The sequence below is a fragment of the Salmo salar genome, chromosome 16 (genome assembly GCF_965601325.2).
Source record: "Salmo salar chromosome 16, fSalSal1, whole genome shotgun sequence".
Taxonomy (NCBI): domain Eukaryota; kingdom Metazoa; phylum Chordata; class Actinopteri; order Salmoniformes; family Salmonidae; genus Salmo; species Salmo salar.
In genome coordinates this window covers 26,928,787-26,955,857 of record NC_138306.1, presented here as the reverse complement: position 1 = coordinate 26,955,857, position 27,071 = coordinate 26,928,787, and the positions used below count along the sequence as shown (strand labels likewise).

Here is a 27,071-nt window from a genome sequence, read left to right as displayed (position 1 = left end):
ACCTCTATCTCCCTCATCCCTCTCCCTCTCTGTCTACCTCAGTAACATCTTCAAGGGTTCAGCAGTGTGTCTGTACAGCATGGCAGACATCAGAAGGGTGTTTCTAGGTCCCTATGCCCACAGAGACGGCCCTAACTACCAGTGGGTTCCCTTCCAGGGACGGGTACCATACCCACGGCCCGGAACGGTAAGGGCATGAAAGGGTCTTTGGGTGGGGGAGGGGCACACTTTACTTGAAGGGGCTATACATAAATCATTTACAGCACTTTTAGAAGTGTCACCATATACAGTATTGTAAACTAGTGGATGAAATGGGACATGAAAGTAAGGATTCACATTGTAATAGGTGTATTTGAATCCACAGTGCCCCAGCAAGACGTTCGGTGGATTTGATTCGACAAAGGACTTGCCCGATGATGTCATAACATTTGCGAGAGGTCATCCGGCAATGTTTAACCCCGTCTACCCCATCAACAACCGACCAATCATAGTCAAGACGGACACAAACTACCAGTTCACACAGATAGTGGTGGACAGAGTGGAGGCTGAGGACGGACAGTACGACGTCATGTTCATAGGCACAGGTACACACACACATACACACAATTGCACGCACTTACACACAAACACACACTGAGTAATGTAATGTGTGTATGTTGTGTGTGTGTTGTAGATATGGGGACAGTGCTGAAGGTGGTGTCCATCCCCAGAGGGTCCTGGCATGACCTGGAGGAGATTCTACTGGAGGAGATGACTGTGTTCAGGGTAGCTTACACCCACTTATATAGTATACAGCTAAATGTACACTACATTAGTACATACTTATTACTCATACAGCTAAGGTACGATGATAACCCAAACGTATCACAATTGTCTTATGTGTTTGTACAATTGTTCATGTATTTTCTCCCAGGAACAAGCTGCTATTACAGTGATGAAACTCTCTACGAAGCAGGTAACTAACGCTGATGCTATCCCTCATGGCATGAGCAGGACAGACAAGTAATGGATGTCATACAATAAACATTTATATGGGAAAACAAACGAGGCTGTCCTACGTTACAGAACCACGGCCTTAGTCTTCACTACAAATCAAATGTTATTGCTTCGAAAACGACAGGTGTACAGATCCAGCCTCTAAATAGGGATACATCATCTTTCTGACATTCAGAGTGAGCTATATTCATATGTAATGAAGTAGTGTTTCTCACTAGTAGTCAGCTTTCATCAACGCCAACTAGTGTTCAACATGCCAACTCACACACTGAGCTGCAGAAGAGAGGGACACTACCATAGAAGAAGAATTGAACTGAGTGAAAGCTATGCTATCCATAGAATTGCATTGTATTCCTAATACAGACTTGATGTGTCCTGTCAATGTCATGGGTGACACACCTAGCCTGAGGGCTTTATAGGGAGAAAAGAGACACTCATTATAAGATGTTAACACGATGCTGACTAAGACAGAAATCCATTGCTAGGATGTCAATCAACTGGTCTCTAATACGTGGGAAGGAAGAGAACTGTATTTGTGTGCTATAGAAGGTGCCGAACACCAATAATAATATAATGTGGCGTTTCTGTTACTGTAAAAACACTACGGGGCTCTGAGAAAATGTCTAAACCAGTATGCGTAATATATAAATAATGCATCAATTTGATCAGGTATTTTGAATATTTCCTCTCTGTTTCCACAGCAACAGTTGTACCTCGGCTCAGAGCTGGGTGTATCCCAGATGCCTTTGCATCGCTGTGAGGTGTATGGGAAGGCCTGTGCTGAGTGCTGTCTGGCTAGAGACCCTTACTGTGCCTGGGACGGGACCGAGTGCTCACGATACTTTCCCATGGCCAAGAGGTATGCTCACACGCACACACTCATCGCATAGTTAACTTTCAAGCACTGTTATTCTCATTCAAAGACTGCACATAGTGAGTACACTACGAAGTATGGAAAATCAGATCGTTCATATCCACAGATTAAGGATATACAGTATGTGTTTCTGTAGAGGTGGGTCTGATGATGAATAGAGCAGGCCTTGTGTTGGAGCCAGAAAGCCCTGAAGGTAGCCAGGTCACATTTCTCACTGAGACACAGAAGAATAACCTGAACTGTGTTTACTGGCAATGAGAACCAGTGTCAGTCGTACCTGCAGGCAGAATGTCTGGGTGAACGCAGGGTGAAATAAAGTGTTAACAGTTCTGTGTGTGTGTGTGTGTGTGTGCTGCACTGTAGCCTTCCACCCACTCATAAAGTCTCCACAGGGTTATTGATTTGAGATTTAGCCTGAAGGTCTCATATTTCTACATCTTTTAGAATTGAATACTCTCATACTCTCTGAGAAAACCGGCCCTGTAGGGAAGAGATTATATGTGAGAGAAGACACTAGTTCTTTCTCAATTAATAAATATCTGTTTTGTTTTTCACTCTCGATATTCCGTTGTTTATTCCGTCATTATTTACAATACGCGTGTGTGTGTGTGTGGAATCCAACCCCTCTGTATCCGTGACTGAGTGTGACTGTGCGATTCAGGCTGTGTAGCAGTTAGAGTGAGTGATTGATTAATTAGGTCGGAATTCCTCAGTCTCAGCTACCCTGTAATTATACCTAAGCCTGTGGCCTAGTGGTATGAAGCTCACTGGTGTTAGTTTATCAGCCCGGCTCACAACCACCAGCACAGCACATCCAGAACCACACACATGCACGTGCACATTCACAAACTCACTGTTGATATGTGTTTTTGCAGGAGGACAAGGAGACAGGACATCAGGAATGGAGACCCTTTAACCCAGTGTTCAGATCTGCAGCATCAAGGTATGTATTTACAGATCATGCAGTATTCCTCTATTCACATTATAATGGTGCTGAGTTCATGTAGTGTTCACACTATTATTTGTGTGTGTGTGTCTGTAGATAACCTGAATGGGCAGCCCACGGTGCTGGATAAGACAGTGTATGGAGTGGAGAACAGCACTACGTTCCTAGAGTGTAGCGCCAAGTCCCAGAGAGCACTCACCTACTGGCAGTACCAACAAGCCAACGACGACAGAAGACAAGACGTATGAAACCTGCTTTCACGAAATCTTAGACATACTGTAGAACTCCAGATAGCATTTCAATCATGATGTCCATAAATGAATGAAATACTGATTCCAGCACATCATACTGATTTCTGTATTACTATAGATACTAGATCCTGTACTGTGACTATGTAAAAAAAATAACGGATATCAAATGTAGTACTGTTTATCTTAGTATGTAAAGTAAAGTCAAGTGAAGTAATTATTGTATTATTCCTTTCTGTGCAGATCAAAACAGAGGATCGTTTTGTATGTACGGAGCAGGGCTTGCTGATCCGCACGTTGGACAAGAAGGATTCTGGGACATATGTGTGCCAGGCAGTAGAACACGGCTTCATGCAGACGCTCCTAAAGGTCACCCTGGAGGTCATCGACACTGAACGCCTCGACGATCTCATTCATCGTGATGACGATGACGCCGCACACTCCGCTTCCACACACACCACCACCCGGGACACGTCCGCAGCCCGGGAATCGCCCAATCAGAAGCTTTGGTACCGTGACTTCCTGTCGTTAGTGAACCACCCGACCCTGAATAGCGTGGATGAGTTCTGTGAGCAGGTGTGGAAGAGGGAGAGGAAGCAGAGGAGGCAGAAAGCAAACCTATCCCAACAGGTCCAGCTACACCAGCTACACCAGCAGCAGCAGCAGCAGCAGCAGCAGGGCCTCGTGCACGCTCACACCCACGTGCACACCCACGGCCTGGCGGCCAAATGGAAACACCTGCAGGAGAGGCAGAAGGGCCGCAACCGCCGGACCCACGAACTGGAGAGAGCCCCCCGCAGCGTCTGACCTCTCACCCACTGAATCCCAGGACCCTCCAACCCCCAACCCACGTACCCTTTCCTCGTCCACGAACACCCTCCGAACCTCCTCCCCTGCCTTCTCTGCCCCATACAGAGATAAAGACTCGTTCCACACTGACTTTGTACAGAGAATCTCAACTGGAAACAAAGGCAATATCCCGCCCTGGTCGATGTGTAGGCTGCGTGGGCACCCATGTTTACAGTGACACGGCACAGAGACACAGGATGATACAGTACTATTATATTCTATTATCTCAGCTGGCCTCTGTGGCCCCAGCACCATGGAGGGACAGTGTCAGCCAACATGAGGACTGGACTTCATGTAGTTACATGCTCTCTCTACTATTGAATAACCTATTGAAAACATGGCTCTGTCTCCGCAGTAGTACTTTGTATGGCTCATTGTTGTTGTCCACCCAGATTTAGTGGGTATCTTCTATTAATTAACAACCACTATCTTGGAACAAGGGATGATGGTGTTTGATGACATACATGATTGAGCAGGGATGTACCTTATGTGTGTATCACAAGGACAATTATAATATACAGGTCATGTAAAGCACAACGGTTTGATGTTGAGAAGATTCTATGAGATATGAAGAGTTCTGAGGAGAGAGGAGGATGCCCGAGCACTGCAAGAAAATAAATCCCTGGCTACTGAAAATTCAGTAGCCATGGATTTATAACTAATGATGTTATTCTAACTTAAATCAGACATGTAAATATGCTTTGATACATTCTTGTACGAAAGGGAATGGTTCGGGGTTTCTTGTTACATGATGCTGTTTCACCATAAACAATTGAATTTAGCAGTAGGTTAAAAAAGTATACAACAAGATTATGAAAGTGATTGTGTTAAATGTATAGATAATCTCTCCCTTCCAAGACACAAATGTTTTCATTTTTTGTTTTGATGTTTATCTTTAAGATTTGTTCAGAGCCCTGTATAAAATATGTTACATAGTTGACTTTATTTGAAATATTTTCTTCATTTTATGTTTCAGTCAAACCACTGCATCCCAGCTTAACTATTCAATCTGTGTCGCTGAAGCGTTAAAGTTTGCGTACTAGAAATGTAAAGGTAATTCCTGATTGAGATGACATGCAGCGTTTACCGTGAATGCAGTCTCCACCAACGCAGGACATTGCCTTTGAATTTCAATCATGCTGTAACACTGAACGTCCTCGATTCGGATAGAATAGAACCCTAAAACTTTGACGTCTCTGCATCGACTCTGTCACATGTTGTTTAAATGAATAAATGACTCAATTTGCATACAAAACTTGTTTTCCAACGCACACATATTTATAGATATATGTACATTGAGAAAGAAATATTTGATATAAGTTGATCTATTTCAGAAAACATTTTGTAACATGTATTTTTTATTGTTTTATATCATTATAACCCTGTTGTTACTTTATGATAACACCTACATGTACAGAGCATTCGGAAAGTATTCAGACCCCTTGACTTTTTCCACATTTTGTCACGTTACATCCTTATTCTAAAATAGTTTTTTCCTCATCAATCTACATACAATACCCCATAATGACAAAGCAAAAACTGAAATATAACAAGTATTGGTATCACGCAGTACTTTGTTGAAGCACCTTTGGCAGCGATTACAGCCTTGAGTCTTCTTGTGTATGCCGCTACAAGCTTGGCACACCTGTATTTGGGGAGTTTCTCCCATTCTTCTCTGCAAATCCTCTCAAGCTCTGTCAGGTTGGATGGGGAGCGTCGCTGCACAGCTATTTTCAGATCTCTCCAGAGATGTTAGTCCGGGCTCTGGCTGGGCCACTCAAGGACATTCAGAGACTTGTCCCAAAGCCACTCTTACGTTGTCTTGGCTGTGTGCATAGGGTCATTGTCTTGTTGGAATGTGAACCTTCGCCCCAGTCGGAGTGCACTGGAGCAGGTTTTCACTAAGGATCTCTCTGTACTTTGCTCCATTCATCTTTTCCTCGATCCTGACTAGTCTCCCAGTCCCTGCAGCTGACAAACAGAGCACTCATTAAAAAAACACCACTGGTGTGTTATGGAACATGCAGGTTTCTATTACAATAGTTAGCATACCACTAATGTACCGTATATTGTCCATGTCCGTTTGTCCATGTCAGACTGCAAATGTACTACATAGCGTACCATACTCTTCCAGCAAAATGCAGGTATTGTGTTATTTTCCAGGAGCATAGTGTATCTGTTCTTCTATGTATTTTCAGCAGAATCACTACAGTATGTACTTTACATGTGTTTTCTATGTACTTCAGGATGTGTGTTTCATTTTGGAATATCTCAACAGAGACAGACACAGAGAACCTGGAATGTAGTTGTGAACATAATATACACATTGAAGAGTAAATCCTATGGTCCAACAGTATGACACTGTGCTAATTGCATGTGAATGCCATTCTAGTGTACCTTTGTTTATATAACTGTGTAATGTTTCATGTTGTTTCTGATGTTATGCTCTTAGCTTAGAGGCAGTACACGTTAACCTGTTACTGAGGTGTAAATACTCTATTTTCAGTAGGAAATATAAGGCACACAATCGATTACTGGAAGTACTGACATACTTTGAAGAACACTAAAGTACTGCATAACTGAAGTACTCAGACTTTAATTTTACCATACCAGAGTTCCTATTTTCGAACCGGTATTCTTCAGTATAAAAGGTGCTGGTTCTCTGTACCGGTCATCTCCAGCCAACTTCAACCACTAGCAGGACTGCTGAGTGTAAATGAGGGAGTAAACTGATGCTGCTGTATAGACTGTGTTTGGCATGATGATGATGATGTACTCTACTGTTCTAATAAAAATCTGTTCCTAAAGCCTGGTTTTACTGACCCTGTCGTGTTATATCTGTGTAACGGCAGTCATAGAGAGGGGACCAAAGCGCAGCGTGTTGATTGCTCATGATGAATATTTATTATAACTCAGAACACTAAAGAAAAAATAACAAAGAGAAAACGAAAGCGCACAGTTCTGTCAGGTACATAAAAGTAAACAGAAGACAACTACCCACAAACACAGGTGGAAAAAAACCCTACTTAAGTATGATCTCCAATTAGAGACAACGAGGACCAGCTGCCTCTAATTGGAGATCATCCCCCCCAAAACAACCTACTCTACTATATAAAATAATCTCTTACTATGGTCAGGACGTGACAGTACCCACCCCCCCCCCCCCCCAAAAGGTGCAGACTACGAATGCCACAAAAAAAAAAAAGGGAGGGTAGGGTGGGTAACTCCTGTCTACGGCGGCTCTAGTGCAGCCCACATAACCTTATCCTCCAGCAGAGGAGGCGGCTCTGGTTCGGGGCGTAACCCCCACTCCACCCGCTGATCCCTCTGCTTTAGTACCACCAGACCGTGGATCGTCGTCGAAGGAACCGGACTGTAGATCATCGCTGGAGACTCCGGGCCGCAGACCGCCGCTGAAGACTCCGGGCCACGGAGCGTCGCTGGAGGCTCCGGGCCACGTAGCGTCGCTGGAGGCTCCAGACCGGGGACCGTTGCTGGAGGCTCCAAACAGGGGTCCGTCGCTGGAGGTTCCGGACCGGGGACCGTTGTTGCAGGTTCCGTGCCCTGGATCATCACTGGAGGCTCTGTGCCATGGATCATCACTGGAGGCTTCGTGCCATGGATCATCTCTACAGGCTCCGGGCCATGGATCATCCCTACAGCCTTCGGGCCATGGGTCATCCCTACAGGCTTCGGGCCATGGATCATCCCTACAGGCTCCGGGCCATGGATCATCCCTACAGGCTCTGGGCCATGGATCATCCCAACAGGCACCTTGCCATGGATTATCCCTACAGGCTCCGGGCCATGGATCATCCCTACAGGCTCCTGTGCCATGGATCATCCCTACAGGCTCCGGGCCATGGATCATCCCTACAGGCTCCGGGCCATGGATTATCCCTACAGGCTCCGGGCCATGGATCATCACTGGAGGCTTCGTGCCATGGATCATCACTGGAGGCGTCGGACCATAGATCATCACTGGAGGCTTCTTTCGTGGAGCTGGAATAGGTCTCACTGGACTAGGGAACGTCGCTGGAGGCTCCGGACTGGGAAACGTCGCTGAGAGTTCTGGACTAGGGAACGTCGCTGGAGGCCGGGTGCACAGAGCAGGCACAGGGTATACTGGGCCATGGAGGCGCACTGGAGGTCTGGAACTTATGGCTGGCACAAGCCGTCCTGGCTGGATAACCCCCGTAGCCCGGCAAGCGCGGGGCGTTGTAACAGGTCACAGGTTTGTGCTGGCGAACTGGGGGTACCGTGCGTAGAGCTGGCGCAGGATAACCTGGGCCGAAGAGACGCACCGGAGACCAGGAACACTGAGCAGGCACAATCCTTCCTGGATGAATGCTAACTCTAGCACGACAACTGTGAGAAGCTTGCACCGAGCGCAGTGGGCTGTAGCTGCGCACTAGCGACACAGTGCGCATCCCCGCATAACACGGTGCTTGCTCGATCACTCGCCCCCCACGGTAAGCACGGGGAGTTGGCTCAGGTCTCCAACCTGACTCTGCCAATCTCCCCGTGTGCCCCCCCCCAACATTTTTTTGGGGCTGCCTCTCGTGCTTCCCCGGCAGGCTTCTGTATCTGTCCAATACTTGCCCCCAAGTCCAGTCTATCCTCTCTCGCCACTCCTCCAGAGACCAGGTATCCATCTCCTCCCGGGCACGCTGCTTGATCCAGTTGTGGTGGGTAGTTCTGTAACGGCTGTCGTAGAGAGGTGACCAAAGCGCAGCGTGTTGATTGCTTATGATGATTATTTATTATAACTCAGAACACTAAAGAAAAAATAACAAAGAGAAAACAGAAGCACACAGTTCTGTCAGGTACATAAAACTAAACAGAAGACAACTACCCACAAACACAGGTGGAAAAAAACCCTACTTAAGTATGATCTCCAATTAGAGACAACAAGGACCAGCTGCCTCTAATTGGAGATCATCCCAAAAAACAACAACATAGAGAAAAACTATAACCTAAACATTGATATACAAAACATAGAAAAACACCCCCTGTCACGTCCTGACCTACTCTACCATAGAAAATAACATCTTACTATGGTCAGGACGTGACAATCTGAGACTGTTACTCTACCACACTACCACAATGCTACTAAGTCATGGGCACTCTGCAATTGGTACATAAATTGTTGCACATTAAATGAATGATACAGTATATACCCATTGGTTCTAGAATAATATAACTTCTAAATGCCTAATGAGCTTAGTTTAACCTCTTACATCTAGACGTTACGCTAGCGGAACACCACTCCAATATCCAATGATTGGGCGTGGCGCGAAATACAAACTCCTCGAAAATCCGAAAACTTCAATTTTTCAAACATATGACTATTTTACACCATTTTAAAGACAAGACTCTCCTTTATCTAACCACACTGTCCGATTTCAAAAAGGCTTTACAACGAAAGCAAAACATTAGATTATGTCAGCAGAGTACCCAGGCAGAAATAATCAGACACCCATTTTTCAAGCTAGCATATAATGTCACAAAAACCAAAACCACAGCTAAATGCAGCACTAACCTTTGATGATCTTCATCAGATGACACTCCTAGGACATTATGTTATACAATACATGCATGTTTTGTTCAATCAAGTACATATTTATATCAAAAACCAGCTTTTTACATTAGCATGTGACGTTCAGAACTAGCATTCCCACGAACACTCACAGGGAAATTTACTAAATTACTCACGATAAACATAACAATTATTTTAAGAATTATAGATACAGAACTCCTTTATGCAATCGCGGTGTCCGATTTTAAAATAGCTTTTCGGTGAAAGCACATTTTGCAATATTCTGAGTAGATAGCTCGCCATCACGGGCTAGCTAATTTGACACCCACCAAGTTTGGTACTCACCAAACTCAGATTTACTAGAAGAAAAATTGGATTACCTTTGCTGTTCTTCGTCAGAATGCACTCCCAGGACTTCTACTTCAACAACAAATGTTGGTTTGGTTCCAAATAATCCATAGTTATATCCAAATAGCGGCGTTTTGTTCGTGTGTTCAAGACACTATCCAAAGGGTAACGAAGGGTGACGCGCGGACGCGTATCGGGACAAAAAAATTCAAAATATTCCATTACCGTACTTCGAAGCATGTCAAACGCTGTTTAAAATCAATTTTTATGCGATTTTTCTTGTAAAAAAGCGATAATATTCCGACCGGGAGATGTCCTTTCCGTTCAAAGACTCAAAATCTAAAATGGACTCTTCATGTGCACGCGTGTGCCCGTCTCATTGTTCTCAGATCGACCACTTACCAAATGCGCTACTGTTTTTCAGCCACTAACTGCAGAGTCATCATTCAACGTTCTGGCGCCTTCTGAGAGCCTATGGGAGCCTTAGAAAGTGTCACGTTACAGCAGAGATCCTTTGTTTTGGATAGAGATGACAAAGAAGGCCAAGAAATGGTCAGACAGGGTACTTCCTGTACAGAATCTTCTCAGGTTTTGGCCTGCCATTTGAGTTCTGTTATACTCACAGACACCATTCAAACAGTTTTAGAAACTTTTGAGTGTTTTCTATCCAAAGCGACTAATTATATGCATATTCTAGTTTCTGGGCAGGAGTAATAACCAGATTAAATCGGGTACGTTTTTTATCCGGCCGTGAAAATACTGCCACCTATCCATAACAGGTTAACTGTTGTACCACATCATAACCCAAAATAAGCTTGTTTTACTCAATCGTTTGTAAATAATGTAATTGTAAACAAATATTGTATAGCCTCAAAACTTGGAGTGGGATTCAATCTGATTGGCTTTGTCCGCAATACACGTTTTAAAGTCAAGGTTCCTGTGTTCGCGGTGACAACACTCACTGTAAATGTTGTAAATGTCAGCTCAATAGGAATTACCTTTAAATAGCGCATTTTCCAATTCCGCGATCTAATTGATCTAATTGAATATCGGCCTTTGTTAAATAATAATAATAATAATTAATCTCATGGTTGTTGAGTCCTTGCATCCATAGTTCTGTCTATGAATTTGAATGTCTCCACCCCCAGCCCTCAGATTTCTATTAAAACTGTGGTTACCGCTTCGTTGTTGTTTGAACTGCAGATGTCCCCTTTAAAAACTAAAATCCACGGTGGCCTTGGTCATATTAATCTATTTAAAACATCAACACATTGAGGTGAGACATTTGGTTGTCGAGGGTGTCGTTACAGATTTTCTCTTTTGTTTGCATGAGCCAATAGTTGTAATACAATTGCAGTATTTTAAATTGTAAATAAACACACAATGATATTCCATACACTAAAGCTATAGACCTAGCTAACAGCACACAGCCCATTTACCACCAGTATTTAATAAGTATTATAAATTACAGGCACTGAAAGTATTATTCATGCTCGATGATTCAACATCTCGTCCTATGATAAAAGCAAAAAAACAAACAGAAATCTCTGCAGGTTAATGATATTATGATTAGACATAGCTGACATGCCTTTGCTTTGAAACGTCACTGTCTGTCTTGTGGTACGTGACTGCCCCCCTCTGGCAGAGCGGACCTTTGTCATCATGGATCACTTACAACTATCCTCATGTTCCTCACCACCAGGGACCACCACAACTCTCATAAAGGACTGCTATATCCAGAGGACCTTACACGACAGACAGAATGAGAGAGATACACTTCCCCTTTCACAATGAAATATGCCTCTCCATAAGAAAGTCACTTTAGTAAGAAATCACTAAATCAATTCCCAATGTCCAAATATAAGAAAAATAATAGAAATTGAAAATACTCATGTCACTATGACCTATCCAATACAGTCCTCCTCCTCTCTCTCCTTCCTCTCCTTTACAGCGACTGAGGGGCAGAGGCGAAATGGTACAGAGATACAGTCATTTATCACATGCTACCGTGGGAAGACACTGGGTTATTTCTCACTCAGGGGAATAGGGTTCTACTGGAGGGCACACACACACACACAAACACACATAGACACACAGGTACACACAGCTGGCAAGTGTCTTCACTGACATTTTCAACCTCTCCCTGACCCAGTCTGCAAGAAAAAGTATGTGAACCCTTTGGAATTACCTGGATTTCTGCATAAATGAGTCATATAATTTTAGCTGATCTTCATCTAAGTCACAACAATAGACAAACACAGTCTGCTTAAACTAATAACGCACAAACAATTACACGTTTTCATGTCTTTATTGAACATACCATGTACACATTCACAGTGTAGGGTGGAAAAAGTATGTGAACCTTTGCATTTAATAACTGGTTGACCCTCCTTTGGTAGCAATAAACTCAACCAAATGTTTTCTGTAGTTGTGGATCAGACCTGCGCAACGTTCAGGAGGAATGTTGGACCATTCATCTTATCAAAACTGTTTCAGTTCAACACTATTCTTAAGATGTCTGGTGTGAACTGCTCTCGAGGTCATGCCACAGTATTTTAAATCGTGTTGAGGTCAGGACTCTGACTGGGCCACTCCAGAAGGCGTATTTTCTTCTGTTGAAGCCATTCTGTTGTTGATTTACTTCTTTGTTTTTGGGTTGTTGTCCTGTTGCATCACTCAACTTCTGTTTAGCTTCAATTTTTCCATCAATGATAGCAAGCTGTCCAGGCCCTGAGGCATCAAAGCAGCCCCAAACCATGATGCTCCCTCCACCATACTATACATTTGGGATGACAATTTGTCTTACCGTGGACTGATGAACATCAAGGCTTTTAGAGATACTTTTGTAACCCTTTTCCAGCTTAATGCAAGTCAACAATTCTTAATCTTAGGTCTTTTGAGATCTCTTTTGTTCGAGGCATGGTTCACATCAGGCAATGCTTCTTGTGAATAGCAAACTCAAATTTTGTGAGTGTTTTTATAGGGCAAACCAACATCTTGTGTCATTGATTGGACTCCAGGTTAGCTGACTCCTGACTCCAATTAGCTTTTGGAAAAGTCATTAACCCAGGGGTTCACATATTTTTTCCAACCTACACTGGGAATGTTTAAATTATGTATTCAATATAGACAAGAACAATACAATAATTTGTGTGTTATTAGTTTAAGCACAATGTGTTTGTCTATTGTTGTGACTTAGATGAAGATCAGATCAAATTTGATGACCAATTTATGCAGAAATCCAGGTAATTCCAATGGGTTCACATACTTTTTCTTGCCACTGTACATGTTTCAAGAAAACCACCATAGTCCCTGTGCCCAAGAATGCCAAGGTAACCTGTCTAAATGACTATCTTCCCGTAGCACTCACATCAGTAGCCATGAAAGGCTGGTCATTGCACACATCAACACCATCCTCCCAGACACCCAGGACCCACTCCAATTTGCATACCACCCCTACAGATCCACAGATGATGCAATCTCTATTGCACTCCTCAACTTGCCCTCTCCTTCCTGGACAAGAGGAAAACCTTCGTGAGAATGCTGTTCATTGACTATATCTTAGCATTCAACACCATAGTGCTGAAGGCTAAGCTCAGGACCCTGGGAATGAACACCTCCCTCTGAAACTGGATCCTGGACCTCTGAAGGCCGCTACCAGATGGTGAGGGTAGACAACAACACATCCGCCATGCTGACCCTCAACACGGGAGCCCATCAAGGGTGTGTGCTTAGTCTCCTCCTGCACTCGCTGTTCACCCACGACTGCGTGGATGCGCACAATGGGGGTTGGCCTGATCACCGACTACCTATTGACCCAGAGGTCTTCATCTATATTCCTAAACCCTTTGGTGGACCACTACAAATGCAGATGCCAGCTGCAGTTGACTTCAGATTCCATGCATAGTCCATATGCATAGTCATAAGGTTTACTTGCAACCAAAGGTTAGAAAAGTTAGGATGTAGTGCCTACTTTCTCACACACCCTCCCATGAACCTCAACATGTCTGTCGTTTATCCACCTGGGAAAGGACCCCTCAGCACATTCATCACATTACTAAAACTACACTTTGCCGTTATTTCACATAGGCCTTACATGTGGCAATGGTACTATCTTTCTTTCTGATCTGTCGCTCATCAAAGACTTGTAGGGTTATATCTCTGCCCTGTCTGTTCTCCTTGAGTGACAGAACTGAAGTGATTTTCTGGAAAATCAAATTCTGCAGACCAGTGTATTGACTTGATCAAGAGTAATGCCTCAGACTAGAGCAATCCTAATGCTCTCCAAATAGGCGGGCTGCATACTCTGTTATTTTGAACCCCCTGAGGTGGCAGTGTGCTCAGAGTGTCAGCACATCACTAGTCCGGGTAGAGGAGAGAGGAGGAGAGTAGCCTATTTGAGTATTAGCACTAACAGTGATGTTGTGGTTTAGCCTTGGCAGTAGCAGTGATGTTGTGTTTTAGCCTTGGCAGCAGCAGTGATGTTGTGTTTTAGCCTTGGCAGCAGCAGTGATGTTGTGTTTTAGCCTTGGCAGCAGCAGTGATGTTGTGTTTTAGCCTTGGCAGTAGCAGTGATGTTGTGTTTTTGCCTTGGCAGTAGCAGTGATGTTGTTTTTTTAGCCTTGGCAGTAGCAGTGATGTTGTGTTTTAGCCTTGGCAGTAGCAGTGATGTTGTTTTTTTAGCCTTGGCAGTAGCAGTGATGTTGTTTTTTTAGCCTTGGCAGTACCAGTGATGTTGTGTTTTAGCCTTGGCAGTACCAGTGATGTTGTGTTTTAGCCTTGGCAGTAGCAGTGATGTTGTGTTTTAGCCTTGGCAGTAGCAGTGATGTTGTGTTTTAGCCTTGGCAGTAGCAGTGATGTTGTGTTTTAGCCTTGGCAGTAGCAGTGATGTTGTGTTTTAGCCTTGGCAGTAGCAGTGATGTTGTGTTTTAGCCTTGGCAGTAGCAGTGATGTTGTGTTTTAGCCTTGGCAGTAGCAGTGATGTTGTTTTTTAGCCCTGGTAGTAGCAGTGACAGTGTATTAGTATGCTCTAACATTGGCAGTAAACCACTAGGGCTGGACAGAGTGCTAAAATGACAGATGAGGTTTGGTCTCCTTTACCCAATTTCACACTTTCAAATTCTCTATTCTATCTCACTTTCATTTGTCTGACCTTTTCTATGAGCACACAAAGATTAAGATAGAAGGGTGTGAGAGAGAGAGGGGGGGGGGGGGGTTGCAGGAAGAAATAAGAGGAGAGTGATAGAAGTGAAAGCGAGAAGAGAGGAGGTAGACAGACAGCCTCCGACATAGTGTACACTATGGTAGGAATACTCTTTATTTGGACTTTACTGTAGAGTTCATTGTAGTATACCGTAGAATGTACAGTTTACTATAGTATACATGCTTTAGTAAAAAAAGAGTAGTACTGTATAATCACTGTTGTGTTTTTGCAAAATGTATTATACTATAGTATTTACTGTAGTGTTTTTGCAGACTGCAGTACGGTATACTGTAGTATTTACTGTAGTTTCTTTGTGGACTGTAGTATACTATAGTGTTTACTGTAGTGTTTTGGGGACATTACTGTAGTAATTACTAAAGTGTTTTTGTATTATTATCTTTGACATAAATGTGGGGGTCTTTCTCCTTGAGGACACCGACTTAAAAAAATTCTAAAAACAAAAATGTTCCATAACCTGTAGGTAGGTAGATAGGTAGGTAGTAATGGGTTCTGAATGGAGAGCTCAGAGCTTCTGTTTTTTTTCTATAACATTAGGGAGCACAATATATGGTGAATACTTGGCATGTAGGTTTCTCACATGGCATGTAGGTTGCTCATGGGTGGCACAAATTGGGATATGGGGGAATGTGCAGGGTATATACACATATTAAATACTTTAGTATTTACTATAGTTAAACAATGTAGTGTTTTTGCTGACATTTCTGTAGTATTTAGTCGTGTTTTTTGTAGATAATACTGTAGTATTTACTATAGTAAACTACAGTATACTGCAACATTCTATAGAAAGTACTACACAGGAGCGAGGGATACTACAATTCTATAGTAAACTGCAGTATTTTTTTTATGTATGCTTGTTTTTACTCTCAGAGAAGGTGATATCATTGGGCTTATACACTAGGACCCTAGCCCCATGTAAAGTAGCATCTGGCTGGCTTCCCCAAGTCATCTGCTCTATTTTTTGGTATTCTGTTTGGCTGCTGCTACTGGAACAGTTTACTGGGCTCTGCTACTGGAACAGTTTACTGGGCTCTTCTACTGGAACAGTTTACTGGGCTCTGCTACTGGAACAGTTTACTGGGCTCTGCTACCGGAACAGTTTACTGGGCTCTGCTACCGGAACAGTTTACTGGGCTCTGCTACCGGAACAGTTTACTGGGCTCTGCTACCGGAACAGTTTACTGGGCTCTGCTACTGGAACAGTTTACTGGGCTCTGCTACTGGAACTGTTTACTGGGCTCTGCTACCGGAACAGTTTACTGGGCTCTGCTACCGGAACAGTTTACTGGGCTCTGCTACCGGAACAGTTTACTGGGCTCTGCTACTGGAACAGTTTACTGGGCTCTGCTACCGGAACAGTTTACTGGGCTCTGCTACTGGAACAGTTTACTGGGCTCTGCTACTGGAACAGTTTACTGGGCTCTGCTACCGGAACAGTTTACTGGGCTCTGCTACCAACCAGATGGGTAAGAGCAGGAAAGAGACAGGTGTGCTAACTAAAATCTGGTGCTAAAATGTAATTAGAATGAAATAGCCATTAAAAAAACAGTACACAGAACACTGTGCAGTTCAAGTAACAGCAGAAAATACACAGGGAGATGGAGCTCCATCTTGTGTTTAACTTGCATAGTCATTCTGTCTGTAAAATGTTGTTATGCTAGACAGAGAAACAACATTCTATTGTGGCTACCTACTGATTTTAAAAACAGAACAGAACCTCAAACTGACATAAAAACGTACAATGTATGCATGTCCCCAAAAAATGTGTTCCATTTTGACAAATAGTTTTCCACTTGGCATAAACAGCACATTTACTATAATTGTGAGTGAAAACCAGATGATTTTTCAGAGCTCTACTCACACAGCCAGATTGGATGTTTGATATAATTGTTGGAGTGGTTTTCTGCGTCAGTCTGTCCACTAATTACTGATCAGAGCCCTAGTCGCCAGACAAACACAGAGAAAAACAATGACTGGAGTTTTACAGACTTAAAGAAAACACAAGAAAGAAAAAAACGATCAAACAGTCCCATAGTCAAAGATATGCTAGACCCTACTATAAACTGGTCAGACAATGGTGTCTGTCTTAAACCTAGTTGAAAACTTTATTTGAAATAACAACAATCCTACTGAAGACGTGTGGGTATAAAGGACCCGCTTATGTTAAGAGGTCTTACAGATGCTGGCACCCGTAAGTCCATACAGGAGTAATTACCTGTAGAACACATTAACTGGAGCATATCCAGCAGTTCAAGACATTTGGACTATAAGGTTCTATCAGACATTTTGGTCAAAAAGAAGTTATTCACATAGAGTTGCTCAATCTAAAATGCAAATAATAATAATTGAAAATGTTATCTGCGCAAACACTTTCAACATGATGCTATAAGATTATAACTGCAATCCAATCACACAATGGTGGGTTGTCAACAAAACATAATTGTATGTATGTTGATATATTTATTGAGTCATGAAAGAGGAAGACATCACAAAAGAGTTCTGAGATATGAACTTGAAAAATTCTAATTATCTCAAGAACCTCATAGTCCCAAGTCCTTGATTATTCATATTATAGGTTCTGATCCTCTTTTGACATTTTTCCACTTTTTAAGAAGAATGGCCATAACTTAAGTTCTTCAAATCAAATCAAATTTTATTGGTCACATACACATTCGTATCAGAAATTATTGCGGGTGTAGTGAAATGCTAGCTGCAGCAGTGCAGTAGTATCTAACAATTCACAACAATACACACATATCTAAAAGTAAAAGAATGGAATTAAGAAATATATAAATATTAGGGCGATCAATGTCGGAGTGGCATTGACTAAAATACAGTAAAATAGAATACAGTATATACATACGAGATGAGTAAAGCAGTATATAAACATTATTAAAGTGACTAGTGTTCCATCATTAAAGTGGCCAGTGATTCCAGGTCTATGTATATAGGGCAGCAGCCTCTAAGGTGCAGGGTTAGATAACCAGGTGGATGCCGGCTAGTGATGACTATTTAACAGTCTGATGGCCTTGAGATAGAAGTTGTTTTTCAGTCTCTCGGTCCCAGCTTTGATGCACCTCTACTGACCTCGCCTTCTGGATGATAGCGGGTTGAACAGGCCGTGGCTCGAGTGGTTGATGTCCTTGATGATCTTTTTTGCCTTCCAGTGACATAGGGTGCTGTAGGTGTCCTGGAGGACAGGCATTGATTGTGCCCCCGGTGATGCATTGGGCAGACCGCACCACCCTCTGGAGAGCCTTGCAGTTGTGGGCGGCGCAGTTGCCATACCAGGTGGTGATACAGCCCAACAGGATGCTCTCAATTGTGCATTTGTAAAAGTGTGTGAGGGTCTTAAGGGCCAAGCCAAATTTCTTCAGCTTCTTGAGTTTGAAGATGCGCTGTTGCACCTTCTTCCCCACACTGTCTGTGTGGGTGGACCATTTCAGATTGTCAGTGATGTGTACGCCGAGGAACTTGAAGCTTCCCACCTTCTCCACAGCGGTTCGTCAATGTGGATAGGGGCGTGCGCTCTCTGCTGTTTCCTGAAGTACACAATCAGCTCCTTCGTTTTGTTGACATTGGGGGAGAAGTTATTTTCCTAGCACCACTCCGCCAGGGCCCTCACCTCCTCCCTGTAGGTTGTCTCGTCATTGTTGGTAATCAGGCCGACTACTGTTGTATCATCCAGAGGTGTGCGTGGCCACGCAGTCATGGGTGAATAGGGAGTACAGGATGGACTGAGCATGCACCCCTGTGGGGCCCCTGTGTTGAGGATCAGCGAAGTGGAGGTGTTGTTTCCTACCTTGTTTCCTACCTAACACACAAAAAACGAAATACTGCAGTTGCTTAGGAGCTAGAAGCAGAGCTGCCATGTCTGTTAGCGCCATCTTGCCATTTATGGTAAAAACAAATAAATACAGGTGCCTTAGATCATGAGATGAGATGCATTGCTGTTATTGTCTTGTTCTATATCAATACAGAAACCTCCATGAAAGGGCTATTTTACTAAATTACAGACTTACCACATTTTATTGATAATTAGCAAGTATTTTACTGACTTTAGGTGTCAGAGACCAGATAAATATATCAGTTTATTCATCCAGAGCTAAGCATTCAATGTTGCTAGTTCTCCATAGGATATAGTACATATTTTATTTAACTATTGTTTTAACAAATGTGTGATGAACATGAATTAATATATTTGATGATGTGATACGAAACAATGACAGGTATTCTCTTTATTGAATCATTCGATGTCTTTACTTTTCGATTGAAATTGAAATAATTTCAACATTCTGTGCAGATAGAACCTTATTACTGAACCCAGATTGAAATTTCTGAGGTTCTATCTGGCACAGAATGTTGAAATTATTAAAATTTCAATAGAAGGTAAAGACATTAAATGATTCAAGAAAGAGAATACCTGTCATTTTTTCATATCACATCATCAAATATATATTTTTTAAGGTGGTGCAATCTCAGATTGAACCTTATTACTAAACCCAGATTGACATTTCAGAACTATAAGGTTCTATCTGCGATTGCACCCCCTAAAAATATATGATTTACAAATGTCTCAGGATTTTGATACCCTGCACTTAAGGTACTTTAAGGTGGGGACCTTAATGGGTTATTAAAGAATAATTCACTACAAAACAGTTCTGAGATGTGGGATGTGAAAATGTTGATTCCCAATAACTCAGAACTATGTTTTGTGCATATATCAAATCAAATGTATTTATATAGCCCTTCTTACATCAGCTGATATATCAAAGTGCTGTACAGAAACCCACCCTAAAACCCCAAACAGCAAGCAATGCAGGTGTAGAAACACGGTGCCTAGGAAAAACTCCCTAGAAAGGCCAAAACCTAGGAAGAAACCTAGAGAGGAACCAGGCTATGAGGGGTGGCCTGTCCTCTTCTGGCTGTGCCGGGTGGAGATTATAACAGAACATGACCAAGATGTTCAAATGTTCATAAATGGCCAGCATGGTCAAATAATAGTAATCACAGTGAACAGGTCAGGGTTCCATATCCACAAGCAGAACAGTTGAAACTGGAGCAGCAGCATGGCCAGGTGGACTGGGGACAACAAGGAGTCATCATGCCAGGTAGTCCTGAGGCATGGTCCTAGGGCTCAGGTCCTCCGAGAGAGAGAAAGAGAGAATTAGAGAGAGCATACTTAAATTCACACAGGACACCGGATAAGACAGGAGAAATACTCCAGATATAACAGACTGACCCTAGCCCCCGACACATAAACTACTGCAGACAGGAGGGGTCAGGAGACACTGTGGCCCCATCTGATGATACACCCGGACAGGGCCAAACAGGCAGGATATAACCCCACCCACTTTGCCAAAGCACAGCCCCCACACCACCAGAGGGATAACTTCAACCACCAACTTACCATCCTGAGACAAGGCCGAGTATAGCCCACAAAGATCTCTGCCACGGCACAACCCAAGGGGGGGCGCCAACCCAGACAGGAAGACCACGTCAGTGACTCAACCCACTCAAGTGACACACCCCTCCTCAGGACAGCATTGAAGAGCACCAGTAAGCCAGTGACTCGACCCCTGTAATAGGGTTAGAGGCAGAGAATCCCAGTGGAGAGAGGGGAACCGGCTAGGCAGAGACAGCAAGGGCGGTTCGTTGCTCCAGTGCCTTTCCGTTCACCTTCACACTCCTGGGCCAGACTACACTCAATCATAGGACCTACTGAAGAGATGAGTCTTAAATAAAGACTCCATAAAAATGGAGCTCTAGAGAAAGCCCTGTCTTCAGCTGTTTGCTTAGAAATTCTAGGGACAATTAGGAGGCCTGTGTCTTGTGACCATAGCGTACGTGTAGGTATGTACGGCAGGACCAAATCGGAAAGATAGGTAGGAGCAAGCCCATGTCATGCTTTGTAGGTTAGCAGTAAAACCCTTAACAGGAAGCCAGTGTAGGGAGGCTAGCACTGGAGTAATAGGATCACATTTTTTGGTTCTAGTCAGGATTCTAGCAGCAGTATTTAGCACTAACTGAAGTTTCTTTAGTGCTTTATCCAGGTAGCGGGAAAGTAGAGCACTGCAGTAGTTAACCTAGAAGTAACAAAAGCATGGGTTAATTTTTCTGACAGATTTTTGCAATGTTACGTAAATGGAAAAAAGCTGTCCTTGAAACAGTCTTGATATGTTCGTCAAAAGACAGATCAGGGTCCAGAGTAACGCCGAAGTCCTTTTACAGTTTTATTTGAGAGGACTGTATAACCATCAAGATTAATTGTCAGATTCAACAGAAGATCTCTTTGTTTCTTGGGACCTAGAACAAGCATCTCTGTTTTGTCCGAGTTTAAAAGTAGAACGTTTGCAGCCATCCACTTCCTTATGTCTGAAACACAGGCATCCAGTGAGGGCAATTTTGGGGCTTCACCATGTTTCATCCGCATAGCAGTGAAAGTTAACATTATGTTTTCGAATGACATCCGCAAGAGGTAAAATATATAGTGAAAACAATAGTGGTCCTAAAACGGAACCTTGAGGAACACCGAAATTTACAGTTGATTTGTCAGAGGACAAACCATTCACAGAGACAAACTGATATCTTTCCGACAGATAAGATCTAAACCAGGCCAGAACTTGTCCGTTTAGACCAATTTGGGTTTCCAATCTCTCCAAAAGAATGTGGTGATCAATTGTATCAAAAGCAGCACTAAGGTCTAGGAGCACAAGGACAGATGCAGAGCCTCGGTCTGACGCCATTAAAAGGTCATTTACCACCGTCACAAGTGCAGTCTCAGTGCTATGATGGGGTCTAAAACCAGACTGAAGCATTTCCTATACATTGTTTGTATTCAGGAAGGCAGTGAGTTGCTGTGCAACAGCTTTTTCTAACATTTTTGAGAGGAATGGGAGATTCGAAATAGGCCGATAGTTTTTTATATTTTCTGGGTCAAGGTTTGGCTTTTTCAAGAGAGGCTTTATTACTGCCTCTTTTAGTGAGTTTGGTACACATCCGGTAGATAGAGAGCCGTTTATTATGTTCAAATAGGAGGGCCAAGCACAGGAAGCAGCACTTTCAGTAGTTTAGTTGGAATAGGGTCCAGTATGCAGCTTGAAGGTTTAGAGGCCATGATTATTTTCATCATTGTGTCAAGAGATACAGTTCTAAAACACTTGAGTGTCTCCCTTGATCCTAGGTCCTGGCAGAGTTGTGCAGACTCAGGACAACTGAGCATTGGAGGAATACGCAGATTTAAAGAGTCTATAATTAAAGCTTTCTAATGATCATGATCTTTTCCTCAAAGAAGTTCATGAATTTATTACTGCTGAAGTGAAAGCCATCCTCTCTTGGGGAATGCTGCTTTTTAGTTAGCTTTGCGACAGTATCAAAAATACATTTTGGATTGTTCTTATTTTCCTCAATTAGGTTGGGAAAATAGGATGATCGAGCAGCAGTGAGGGCTCTTCGATACTCCACGGTACTGTCTTTCCAAGCTAGTCGTAAGACTTCCAGTTTGGTGTGGTGCCATTTCTGTTCCAATTTTCTCAAAGCTTGCGTCAGAGCTCGGGTATTTTCTGTATAGCAGGGAGCTAGTTCCTTATGACAAATGTTTTTAGTTTTTAGGGGTGCAACTGCATCTAGGGTATTGCACAAGGTTAAATTGAGTTCCTCAGTTAGGTGGTTAACTGATTTTTGTCTTCTGACGTCCTTGAGTAGGCAGAGGGAGTCTCGAAGGGCATCAATGAATCTTTGGGTTGTCTGAGAATGTATAGCATGACTTTTGATGCTCCTTGGTTGTTCTGAGCAGATTATTTGTTGCGATTGCAAACGTAATAAAATGGTGGTCCGATAGTCCAGGATTATGAGGAAAAACATTAAGATCCACAACATTTATTCCATGGGACAAAACTAGGTGCAGAGTATGACTGTGGCAGTGAGTAGGTCCGGAGACATGTTGGACAAAACCCACTGAGTCGATGATGGCTCCGAAAACCTTTTGGAGTGGGTCTGTGGACTTTTCCATGTGAATATTAAAGTATCCAAAAATTAGAATATTATCTGCTATGACTACCAGGTCCGATAGGAATTCAGGGAACTCAGTGGGGAACCCTGTATATGGCCCAGGAGGCCTGTAAACAGTAGCTATAAAAAGTGATTGAGTAGCATGCATAGATTTCATGACTAGAAGCTCAAAAGACAAATTTCGAGGTTTTTTGTCAATTGAAATTTGCTATCGTAAATGTTAGCAACACCTCCGCCTTTGCGGGATGCGCGTGGGATATGGTCACTAGTGTAACCAGGAGGTAAGGCCTCATTTAACACAGTAAATTCATCAGGCTTAAGCCATGTTTCAGTCAGGCCAATGACATCAAGATTATGATCAATGATTAGTTCATTGACTATAACTGCCTTGGAAGTGAGGGATCTAACATTAAGTAGCCCTATTTTGAGATGTGAGGTATCACGATTTCTTTCAATAATGGCAGGAATGTAGGAGGTCTTTATTCTAGTGAGATTGCTAAGGCGAACACCGCCATGTTTAGTTTTGCCCAACCTAGGTCGAGGCACAGACACGGTCTCAATGGGGATAGCTGAGCTGACTACACTGACTGTGCTAGTGGCAGACTCCACTAAGCTTGCAGGCTGGCTAACAGCCTGCTGCCTGGCCTGCACCCTATTTCATTGTGGAGCTAAGGGAGTTAGAGCCCTGTCTATGTTCGTAGATAAGATGAGAGCACCCCTCCAGCTAGGATGGAGTCCGTCACTCCTCAACAGGCCAGGCTTGGTCCTGTTTGTGGGTGAGTCCCAGAAAGAGGGCCAATTATCTACAAATTCTATCTTTTGGGAGGGGCAGAAAACAGTTTTCAACTAGCGATTGAGTTGTGAGACTCTGCTGTAGAGCTCATCACTCCCCCTAACTGGGAGGGGGCCAGAGACAATTACTCGATGCCGACACATCTTTCTAGCTGATTTACACGCTGAAGCTATGTTGCACTTGGTGACCTCAGACTGTTTTCTCCTAACATCATTGGTGCCGACATGGATAACAATATCCCTATACTCTCTACACTCGCCAGTTTTAGCTTTAGCCAGCACCATCTTCAGATTAGCCTTAACATTGGTAGCCCTGCCCCCTGGTAAACAGTGTATGATCGCTGGATGATTCGTTTTAAGTCTAATACTACGGGTAATGGAGTCGCCAATGACTAGGGTTTTCAATTTGTCAGAGCTAATGGTGGGAGCCTTCGGTGTCTCAGACCCCGTAACGGGAGGAGTAGAGACCAGACAAGGCTCGGCCTCTGACTCAGACTCGCTGCTTAATGGGGAGAACCGGTTGAAAAAGTTTCTGTCGGCTGAATGAGCGACACCGGTTGAGCATTCCTACAGCATTTCCCTCCAGAAGCCATGAGAAAGTTGTCCGGCTGCGGGGACTGTGCGAGGGGATTTATACTACTATCTGTACTTACTGGTGGCACAGACATGGTTTCATCCTTTCCTACACTGAAATTACCCTTGCCTAACGATTGCGTCTGAAGCTGGGCTTGCAGCACAGCTATCCTCACCGTAAGGCGATCATTCTCCTGTATATTATGAGTACAGCGACTGCAATTAGAAGGCATCATGTTAATGTTACTACTTAGCTTCAGCTGTTGGAGGTCTTGACGAACCATGTCCAGATAAAGCGTCCGGAGTGAAAAAGTTGAATGAAAAAAAGTTGAGTGAGGGAAAAACTAAAAATATAAACGGTAATTAAAAAGTAAAAACCGTAAAGTTGTCAGGTAGCAAAGTAAGGTTTTCTGTGTTATATATATATATTTTTTTTCCCACAGAGGTTGAAATACAGTGAAATTGTGAAAATGATTAGAATGCCTGAAATTGCCGACTGCAGCTCTCTCTATAACCTTATACTGTAGTCGCAAGGTCACGAGTTGTAAAGGTTATCAATGTGTGATTCATCTCTGTCCAGTGTCTTGTGGTGTCTGTGGTTCTGTTTAGAGGTGACTCAGGTCAGTCACGCTGCAGTGAGTCAAAAGGCTAAAAGTTATCAATTAGAGTTAAAGGAAATGTAAACTGAACACAGGCTTTTAACAAGGTAATGAGAAGCGTCAGTGAACACACACACACACACACACACACACACACACACACACACACACACACACACACACACACACACACACACACACACACACACACACACACACACACACACACACACACACACACACACACACACACACACACACACACACACACACACACACACACACACACACACCTAAGTGGCGCAGTGGTCTAAGGCAATGCATCTCAGCTAGAGGCGTCACTACAGACAACCTGGTTTGAATCCAGACTGTATCACAACCGGCCGTGATTTGCAGTCCCATAGGGCGACGCACAATTGGCCCAGCGTCATCTGAGTTTGGCAGTTAACCCACTGTTCCTAGGCTGTCATTGTAAATAAGAATTTGTTCATAACTGACTTGCCGAGTTAAATAAAGGTTAAATAAAATAAAAACACACACAGCACCACAATCCAGTCTGCAGGGTATTGTTAAACAGTCTTACAGGGTGTCACTTAGATTAACTGTTATCTCTAAAGGACGGGACACTCAACTTCTGGGAGTGATTCAGACATCAGTAGGGCTTAAACTGAAGTAATGCTTCCCACCTCTCTGACACCCTCTCACTTTCCTCTCCTATTCTTTCAACACCTCATACAGGTTAAGCACTTGTCCTGGTGGACCACAGTTTTATCTGAGCCTCATGATTCTCTGGAGCTGATGACTAAACGGAGTTAAACAGGACCCTAACCCAACTCCTGCTCCTCCACACAGGAACCAGTTGACATGATCAAAAGGTGTTGATGGGGAGCATGTCTGTGATTTGTAGCAGAGACACAACCAGGAGCAGCCTGGATGCAATTACTCACAAATCACTGCTGAAGGGGATACTGTGTGTGTGTGTGTTTGAGTTTGTGTGTGCATGCGTTAGCGTGTACGTGTATGCTTGCGTGAGCTTGTCCATCGCAGACTGTGTGCCTGTGGTTTTGGGGATAGTCTTATTGCCTCTATGCCACTTCAGAGGGACTGTGGCTACATGGAGGCTGATAGAAAGTGGCAGGACATTTCCCTTGTTTCCCCTGTAGCTCTGTTCATGGTGGTCCTGTCCTGGAGCAGGGTGGCAGCTCTCTGATTGAGTTTAAATACACCACCATTATAGCACACACACACACACACACACACACACACAAACCCTACACACAGCTCGCCACAGAGGTCTCATATACAGCTCTCTCTCTCTCTTTCAGATCCAGTTTCACATTCTTCTGTTCCATTAGAGTTTAATAGAGATAATAAGTTCTCTCTGTAACACCCAGAGGATAGCTATATACTCTGCACTGCACGACAATGCCTTGTCATTTGTCATAAACTCGTATAAATGAGTGGGGGGTTGAAGCTTGTTGTAATGACAGCCATTGACCGGTGTCATGCCAACCCTTATGAGCGTAATTTGTCAATATGTTAGCTCCACAAATCAAACCAGAACAGGACCACTCCATAAACAAATTCAACCAAAGCAGAGGTCAGAAGTCTGAAAGAGAAAGAGAGAGAGAGACATGGTCTCCACAGACATGAAGTCAACTGTGTCATAGAGCTTTTCAAATTGTTTTTCAATCCACTCCTCCTTTCTGTTCTCCTGCACACCATCTTTACACCCATAAAACACATGTCACCAGGCCTAGCATGATGGATGACAATACACAGGAGGCTGGATGGGCACTTCCACATCTCTCACACATACACACAAAGACACGCACACACACACACCTACAGATCAATATATGGCAGAGTGCTCAGTATGATGGATAATAATACAGGTTTGACAGTCCCATCCACAGATCATTCTAGCCCAGCCTTCCACTGAACTACCTGTGACTGGGCCTGGCTTTCCAATTACTGCCACCGTACACAGGGAAACCGTCTGTCCAGGGAGCCCGAGCACAGGACAGGCTCTGAGCAAACATGCTGGCCACATAGCTTCATCTAATGTTTGACCAG

General features: G+C 43.4%; 1 protein-coding gene and 1 pseudogene across 1 annotated transcript in view; one reads left to right on the top strand and one right to left on the bottom strand.

Annotated features, from left to right (window-relative positions):
* LOC106573451 (semaphorin-3ab) overlaps positions 1 to 6,720 on the top strand; it is a 36,107-nt gene extending 29,387 nt beyond the window's left edge. Inside the window, exons 11-18 of the mRNA XM_014148512.3 lie at positions 43 to 187; positions 365 to 584; positions 674 to 765; positions 914 to 955; positions 1,698 to 1,855; positions 2,746 to 2,813; positions 2,913 to 3,058; positions 3,308 to 6,720. Of these exons, the coding sequence (XP_014003987.2) occupies positions 43 to 187; positions 365 to 584; positions 674 to 765; positions 914 to 955; positions 1,698 to 1,855; positions 2,746 to 2,813; positions 2,913 to 3,058; positions 3,308 to 3,871 (1,435 nt within the window). The 3' untranslated portion in view covers positions 3,872 to 6,720. The remainder of the gene's footprint in view (positions 1 to 42; positions 188 to 364; positions 585 to 673; positions 766 to 913; positions 956 to 1,697; positions 1,856 to 2,745; positions 2,814 to 2,912; positions 3,059 to 3,307) is intronic.
* A 16,794-nt stretch (positions 6,721 to 23,514) lies between these two features.
* Positions 23,515 to 24,491, bottom strand: LOC145861179 (uncharacterized; annotated as a pseudogene).
* Between the last annotated feature and the right edge of the window lie 2,580 nt (positions 24,492 to 27,071).